General features: G+C 39.1%; 1 protein-coding gene across 15 annotated transcripts in view; it reads right to left on the bottom strand.

Moving 5' to 3' along the window:
- Positions 1 to 8965, bottom strand: part of Zn72D (Zinc-finger protein 72D) — a 59746-nt gene that overhangs the window by 33865 nt on the left and 16916 nt on the right. For all 15 annotated transcript variants that reach the window (XR_011223121.1, XR_011223123.1, XR_011223126.1 and 12 more), the window contains exons 8-12: positions 6816 to 7054; positions 6297 to 6474; positions 2999 to 3143; positions 1815 to 1912; positions 486 to 581 (exon numbers count right to left, since the gene is read on the bottom strand). Coding sequence is in view for 12 of the 15 variants with exons in the window: in XM_069306284.1 (XP_069162385.1) it covers positions 486 to 581; positions 1815 to 1912; positions 2999 to 3143; positions 6297 to 6474; positions 6816 to 7054 (756 nt within the window). In the remaining 3 variants the exon portion in view is untranslated. The remainder of the gene's footprint in view (positions 1 to 485; positions 582 to 1814; positions 1913 to 2998; positions 3144 to 6296; positions 6475 to 6815; positions 7055 to 8965) is intronic.

Genomic DNA, 8965 nt, shown 5'->3' with positions numbered 1-8965 from the left:
TCAGAGCATTATATGACAGTGGTGGGAAGATGGAACACCAAGAGCAAAGCTCTCATCCTGTAACTACATTTAGGTAATTACACACACACCTCATAGAAAAAGATAGGGATTAGCTAAGAATAATAGAATGGATATCCAAGTCTAAGCAAAAGTAGAAAGTAGATACACGTGATAATGGAAGGATGGCACCGCCTGGATAAACTGGTGTATGCTACTATATCTGTACAAATCTATTTAAAATTTATCTTTAGGTAAAATGTGCAAATTATCTTGTATATTGTGTAATACATTGCCACAATAATTCCAAAAATCTGTTATAATGTTATAAAAAATTAGCAAGCAACAATATTAATATGTAACAAATTATATGCTGTATAGTCTCACAGCTCCAAGTTTACCTTCACTCTGGACATACACTTTATAACAAGGTGTAGTATTTAGTTATACTTTGTTGGTGACTCACCAGGCCACACAATAATACTTACCCAACTATTCAATGGTCCCCAAGTAGGTACACGTTGACACAAGTCACGAAGGATTCTTATCACCATAACGCAGCTCTGAAGTCCGTTAGCTCTAGCCTGAGGGACAACACGATTATGAGTACCGTCATTTTACACAAGTGCTGGTTGGTCCAAGATGGGCATTAATTACTTGATGCACATTCATAACTAGATATACCATATACAAACTGGAAAGCACAAAAAATTTTAAGTATCTAACAATATAAAATTTTTTAACAAAATCATTCATGAATCCTAAATATGTGCAACTCAAATACATGTAAGATATATATTGCCCATCTTGTACTAACAAGTGCATAGAGATGAAATAGAACAAACATTGTATACTTCTTTCACTCCATGCACCCACTACAGCCAGCACAAAATAGTCTTAATATTTATGTTGAACCAGGTTCTTGTATGAACTCTGCTTGGAAACTCCACAAAACAAAGGCTCCACTGCTGTTATTCTGATAGCAAGCTACTAAGGCGCAAGACACACCATTACTGGAACAAAGTACAGCCCCTTTCCATAACGAAGCAGAGTCCTCCTGTACTTTCCAGCCTCATGCTTTTTCTTGCAGGCTAAGCCCACAATGAGACGCCTCCATGAATGGGTGAGAGGCACTGCTGTGAGGTAGCTGCATGGGATGTAGGGATATGGGACAACTTTGGGAGGAAGGATTTCTACTACCTTGCCTCACATAAGGATAAGGTTAAAGGCAGTAGACAAAACCATCACTACCTCACTGCACACCAACCACAATCAGGGAGTAGTTAAGGGGCAATTAATACTTCCTAGCTCAAGACTTATCATGAAATAGAACAAAAATAAATAAAATAAAAGCCACCATGATATGAATGAAACAGGCTCTTTCCATCACTGTCCAAACCCTATGAACTGGCAGCTGTGAAAGCTAAGTACACTCTGAAAATCAGCATGAAAAATGACCAACTCAGCAAGTTGAAAATTAAAACAAAACAATGCATCAGCCTTAAAGTTGGCATAATTATTGCCAAATAAATGAAGTTCTTCTAATAAACAACCTTGCTAAACCTTCATCCATGCTGATTTTCAAAATGTGCATAAAATAACATACAGGTGGCAGTTAACTAAGGTTGCACAGTAAAGGCAAAAACCTGACATGACCTAAAGCTAACCTAAAATTTTCTAACCCAACCCACCCACACATCTCCATAAGGCTGAAAAGTTTGAGGGAGGCCAGGCCAACCTGTTCCTTCTCATCTATTCCAAACAAGAGGAAGGAACAGCCTAACCTAGTTTAACCCTCAGATGAATGGGTTGCAAACCTGGAACCACTTGGCATGTCTGAGGGCAGCAAGAGCGTCCAGACATTTCTGCTTGTCGAGCACATCTGGAGGATCCTTGGCGGCGGTCACCTGGGAGTCTAAAATACAACAACACAGCGTCCGTCACACACCCGCGCCACACCCACCCACCCGCCATCGTCCTCTCACCACCCACCACCTCTGCCTGCACATGTAAACTTCACAGCAGCCTAACACCATGACAGTGTAGGCATAGGGTAAACAGGAAGCCAGGCAGTCTATAACTGAACGAGTTTTTCCATATTTACTTTGCATTTTAAATATTTCAAAGATAGATATAAAGATGAATTCCATGGAAAAGTACCAGGTCAAGAAATTTACTTGTACATTATCTACTATACATATTAAAAATGAATAAAACAGCTAAGACTGCTCTAGGTCTGTGTTCCCAGGGATGGTGGAGATTGGGTCAGGTGTGGCCAATGGGCAACTCTTCCCCTCTGCAGTACAAGAGAGCCACAATGTTCATGCCTGGTCTCAAGGCACAGACTTAACTGAAAAAGTACAGTACAGTTTAGATTGAGGTCAAAGTTGACTGCAAAGAACGCAATTCTCTTGTCCAGTGTCTCTTTATATGGCCCTTTTTCATTCCATTACTAATGACCATCAAGACAGAGGGGAAAGTTATAACTTAGTGAACCAGGGGCCAGCAATGCTTAATTTAAATACAAAAAATAAAAAAAAAATAAAAAAAAATTATAATGTTTGGTCACAAAGCAGGGCCTACTAATAAATACTGTTCATAATAATGCTTTCACTGTGTCCCCTGGTCTCAATGTTAAGCAGTAGAAGAGGCCAGTCTTGGTAGCATTTTCATCACAATTTACTTGAGACCATAAATTCTGCCATAAATGATATGATCAACATTAGAAAAGTACAGCATAATGTGATGAAAATCTTGACTTCCCCTAGTTAGAAAAGTCTTTCAATGGATGCTGAGAGATATTCTGTTGAGATAAATGTGGGTAAGGGAAACAAAAGTGAAAAAATTGATAGGGAGAGATCCATACTGAAAAATCAGTCTAAATTAAAGAAAAAGATTAGAAAAATTGAAGACAGAATAATTCACTCAATCCATATAAAAGGCTTCCTTCTTAACCTGTCACTGTAGACAATCAGGCTTCTATTTAACCCATTTGTGTTACCTCCATCATGAAGAAGCTGTTCCCTCATGATGGGCGACGTTAAGGTGACATTCACGGAGATTCGCTGTTCACCAATGTTCTGCACAACTAGTGCAGCCTCCTCAACTACTCTCTGGATGTCATATTTGTCTTCTGGTGCAACAACCTACAACATAAAAGTAACATTTTACAATGTACTCAACCATCAACAACGTATATTACACAATAAAATGAATGACGTTAATTTTTACTTTGTTATTCCTTTGACCGTGGAAACCAAAAGGTATATTTTCCATTGAAAGCAAAGCCCAACAATTCCATTTATAAAACTGCAAATCCTTCAACAACATTCAGATAAAAATTAATCCCAATTAAAAATCAGGTCATGGTTATCTTAAAATATATCAAATACAACTAATGATCATATGACAGATAAATTTCTTATTTTTAGTTGTAAAATACGTAACAAAAAAGCACGTACTGTAGAAGCTCGCTAATTTGGGACCCGCCAATCCAGAAAACTCCCTAATCCGGTAAAAAACTTGACCGGATAAAGTTATCTCCCCATCCGGCCAAAATGTGCATAGAAGCTGGACTAGCGGATATTTGGCCCGATCAGCGTATACAGCATTTGAAGCCTAAAAATCTCTCTAAAACCAAGGGTTTACTTGCCGCCGAATATAAACATGTGAACCTTTACCACCGAGAGATAAACAAGTGAAACGGCTGCCCTACCAGTCTGTCAGGAAGGAAGGGAGGGAGGGGAGGCAGTTCTGTCTGCCATACACATGTAAAACCCACCTATCCATGCCTGCCCATCCACTTGCCCTGCCTACATAACAGCCAAGCAGCTAACCACCCACCCAGCATCACACACTAATTCAAATTATTGTTGTTTGTGATACAAACATTTCTGGAAATGTTTTCTTTTGGACTTCCGCGGTGAAAAGTCAGTTAATCCGGGAAACATGCTCATCCGGCAAGGGGGCCCTTTCTCAAATAGCAAACTTCTACAGTATTCTTATATGTATTTAACAAAATTTGTTTGTATTTATGCAGAGTTGAGACTTTTTTGCATGAATACTGTCTTAATCATAATCGTAACTAATCAGGCATTTATAAAGAGTCAGGGGTTACGATGGCCACCACCACCATGATGCAAATCTTTGCTACTCCCCAGTCACACTAGTCAAATGCTTACTTTTGCCTTCCAATAACGTCCCAGAATAACGTGTGCCTCCCACTCATAGCCACTCCCAGCAAATAGTCACACTGGCAATTGTTCTACTCCCCAAGCCCAACCTAGTTACATTTAGTTTGTGACAAATGTACCTAACTTCTTGAAGGGTGCTTATCTGGAGGATATTTTAGAAATGGTAACCATTTGACCCCAATTAGTGTTAATACTTCTCACTGTCCCAAGACTTGTGTGCCGTGAATCAACCCCCTGGAGGGCACAAATCATGTATGAATTTTGTCTAAATGCTTAGATAGCATCTATCATTTAAATTTATGATTTAGTAATTTAAAATATTTAAAATAGTCCTGCACATACACAGGACTCTCAGTAATAGCCTTTGCTTCCACAGCCTCCAGTAATCATCCCCAAGCTTGAAGAGAAAAAAAATCACTCGCTTTCCTTCTAAGGCCTAGGTAAACAAACGACCAGTTTTGGCAACATTACCATCCAGTGTCTGAATGTTTACAGCAGCCATAGAGAAGACTATACTTTTAATAGCAAATGAGTGATTATCATGTATATATTGGAGGCAAAATGTGTGCCATGTGCAATTTTAAGACTCGGGCTTACATATCAGAAAACTCGACCCCTGAAGGATTCGAACCCGGTCAGCCAGGGTCTCCATGCACTTTGATGTGTCCAGTACTATACAGCCCATACTCAAACAAAGGTCAAAGTCCATTTTATGGACCCGCCAAACCCCGTTTATGAATGAAAAACGGCTCACAAACGACTTAATTGATGACGTCCGAACACTCCCAGAACAAGTGCTTCGCTGACTCTCTTTGGTTCGAACCACAATGCTGTAAATGCTTAATTACAGGCTACAAACTTTTTAACAGACTGGGAAATGTAACATTAAGAATCTTCCCCCAGTGATCAGCTCTCGCTTGTTCGGATTGCCCCTGTTGTCTGGCTACATGCTTTAACACAAAAATATCAAAGTTGGCAGTCAAAGTCTTCAGCTGAGTTAGATGACAAGATTGTCACTATGGTGGGATTAGTTTTTCCATTATGTAGACTTACAGTCAGATTTCTAGGACTAAATAGGTATTGCCCATTTTCCCTCCATGGTCATAGCAGATGTGAGCAAGCTGGATCCCTTCCTTCACCCACGGAAGACAGAAGAAAATGTATATATGCTGGTTTGCATTGTAAATGTGGCCACACCTGTGGCAGAAAATAATAATAAAAATCCTTTCTTGCAGTGCAGAAGAGGCCAAGCCCAAATTTCCTGAGCGCTTCAGGAAGCATCATATAGGCTCTGTATCCCTCAGGGGCATATAACTATTGAATGCCTTTTCATTTGTTTGAAGAGTAGGAGAGGGAGAGGGTGAAAGGTGGCACCTACTCACTTAGGAGAGTTCGGGCTGACTGTTGTCATCTGACAAGCCTAAATTGTGTTGTTGCTCTTGGGAAAAGATTTCCAGCTGGTCTGTCATCTTTTCTATGGGGAATGGAGTTAGTTCTAAGGCTTTTACAGTGAATAATGTGGCTCAATTCTCATTCACCCTTTCCCTTGAAGCATGGAACCCAATGTCTCCAAGCTATACGCCAATCTCCTGGTTGCCAACAATAATGTTATGGTTTTTGCTACTACATTCGCCCCTAGTCACCTAGTCTGACAACCACTGGCTGAGACAAGTTGCCCTCTTTTAGAAAAAAAACTTAATTTTCTCACTAAATCCTATAAACTTATTTCTGTCCAAAAACTCCAGGCCATCTTTCTATCGGGTCACTCTGCTACAGAAGCAGCTAAAATCTGACCCCTATTACTTATTAGGTATATCCATGCAAGTACAAGAATTTAAACAATTACTCTTAGTATGCAATGAGAAAGTTAAAGCTCCACATAACTGGCCACAAATGTAAATATATAAGGATGGAAATTAAGATGCATTATCTAAAGAATCTGTACACATACAAAATATCAAACCGTTACCTGTAACAGATACAACTTTAAAATACAACAAGAAACCCTTCACAAAATGATAATCCATAAAAAGCAACTAATTGGATTGTCTATAAAAGAATGACAAGAAAAAGCAAGACTTCAAAAAGAAAAATTCATACACTCACCGCAAGCTGTTTTGGAAGATTATCTGCCACTCTGTCTAACAGGGTTCGTGTAGGTTTGTCTCCACAAAGCACGACCAACTGAACACTGGTGTCTCCTCGCAATAAGAGACCTTTTGCTAAGATACCTACACGCATCACACCTTTCAGCATTCGTGGAGGACCATCCTCTTTTTTTTCACTGAAAAGTAATTATATATTTTAATTCAATTTATCCCCAATATGCAGATTTAGGTAAATAAATAATATATATTTGGACTATAAGACAATCAATTAACAATCATTTGCAAAGTTGTTAGGCTGTTTTGATGCTCCATTTTCTGTGAACCCTTCAGCTGTGTGTAAAGCCTTGCTGACCTTCTGGAGGCTTTCTGGATAGGGGTGGCAAATGAACACTTGCTCCCTGTGCCTTTGTAAGCAGGACCAGGTTCTGGCTCTAGTCCACAGTAAGCCAAACAATTTCCTAATCTTGTCACTTCCAAATAAACTGCTTGCTTCAAAGTAATCTGGAAAAAAACTCACCCATCTTTTTTGTCGTCCTCTCCCTTTGGATCTTCTTCTTTATCTTTTTTTATCTTTGGCTTGACCTGTTGTTCTTTAGGTGCATCAACCTCTGCTAAGTAGTCAGAAACCATTTTGAGGGCTTTTTCTGTGTTTGATACAATCTTCTGAATAGCTCCCAGTTCTTCCTCTTTTGGATATATTTCTGCATGCTTTGCCAGAACATGTCTATCATCACTTGAGTCTGGTCTGCGCATAGGCTGTATAGAAAGAAATTAACACATTAGGATCCTTCCTTATCTTTAATGGAGTACAAATGACCTGAGACTAGTAATGTACTAGTCAATGATTGTACAAATAAAAAAATACTTTACAATCACAGCAGCTCCACTCAACATAGTACTGTATAGGGTATATTAGACAACACGGTGAAATGCATTCAGCTCATGCTGTAAGGGGATGTGTATAATAGTGGGGATGATACAGGTTAAGAATTTATGGCTGGAGCATATTTATAATGCTGATGAGGAAAACTAGAATGAGGATTAAGAGCAACCAAAGAAAATTAATGCACTGGGGTAGTTCAGAACCACTGAGGCCCCCATTAAAGTAATGATAAGACTGATGTTGGCACAAGTGATGAGTTTTTGCAAATAAGAACACAGGATAAGAAGTAACTTTCAATTCAAGACTTTTAAAGCTTCTAAGCACGCTTGCACTGACCCACCTGGCATGTAACATGAAACCCAAGAACTCAAAGAAGTTTTTGAAACTCAATGTACCGCATCACCTTTAATCTCAACATCATTAACTTCCAACACATGATTGCCTTACATCTCACATGACTACTATGAATCCCTAGTCCCACTTTTCAATTTAAGTAAACTGCCCTTGAACAGTGTCTATTTCCCTCAGTACTTTGTATGTAGTAATAACATCCCTTTCTTTTCTCTCACCTCTAGGGGCGCTAGGTTCAGTTCTCTTAACCCGTTACTTATCAGTATTTACTGGGTAGTGAGGTCTAGCTCTTTATGCTCTGCCTAACCTTGTACCAGTTGCATTACAGCCTAACTACTCTCAAATTTTTAGTTGAATCGGGCCTTAACGTTGTGGATGGCAGTCGTTTCCACAACTCCCTCTTTTAGAACATTTCATTTGTTAACTACCCGTACAGGGTAGTTAACTCTGTACTTTCTTATGTAACTTCAGCTCGTTTGCACTATCAGCTTTCACACATGTTTTGTCCTGCTTTCTTTCAGTCTGAAGAGGCTATCCTTGTCCAACTTATCTATTTCCCCTGCCTTCTCTCTCATTCCCAAGATCATACTGACATGCCTCAAACACTCTTCCTGTCAATATTACACTTCTTACTTTTTTTATTAGGTATTTAATTAAACAATCTTAATACCTTCAACACAGTTATGGAAAATAAACTAATAATTGAGTGATAATTGCACAAGGTATGACTTCGGGGAGAGTTACAGAATAATCTAGTACAACTAGCCTATCTTTTAATTTTGCAAGTACAGGTATTTAACACTTTCTGCGGATCAGGACTCCTCCCGGCGTCCTGTTTCGCCTACCCGCTCCCGCATGGTGGACATAAATTTATGTCCTCTTTTAAAATATTTGTATAAAATTCAATTTTTATCCGATTTACTTTGGGTTTGTTTCAAACTGCGCGCTATGAGGCTCTCTTTCTCACCACTAGGCTGCATGGTACAATAAGTTCATGAAAGGTGTGGACCACTTCGATCAAATGGTATTATGTCCCAAACGGGTTGCAGGTGGGTGACTTTAGCAGTTTATACTGGTAATGCTTCCCCCATATCATGTATTATATACATTTGTCTGTTTAGGGAATTTTATTCCGATCACTGTACAACCAAAAATAACTGTGTGCAACAAGTATAAACTTGACAAACAAAACAAAAGTAAAAACATTTCGTGTGTGTTTGACGCTCACTGATATGTTCCAGCGTTGTTATATATTTGGCACTATTCTATCTTAAGCTTTGTTGATCTTTTTTACCTACGGGCTCATAGAACATTCTATTGCGAACACATTGACACAAAAATGAATGACGTACATAGAATAATAATGTCATGAGAGTGAAATAAGTATAAACTTTCAAAGCGCCGTGTGTCGTCCCGTCACCGATACCGGGTAA

Source organism: Procambarus clarkii, chromosome 6, assembly GCF_040958095.1.
Source record: "Procambarus clarkii isolate CNS0578487 chromosome 6, FALCON_Pclarkii_2.0, whole genome shotgun sequence".
Classification (NCBI taxonomy): domain Eukaryota; kingdom Metazoa; phylum Arthropoda; class Malacostraca; order Decapoda; family Cambaridae; genus Procambarus; species Procambarus clarkii.
The sequence above is the reverse complement of the archived record's forward strand: the minus strand, read 5'-3'. Positions and strand labels throughout refer to the sequence as shown.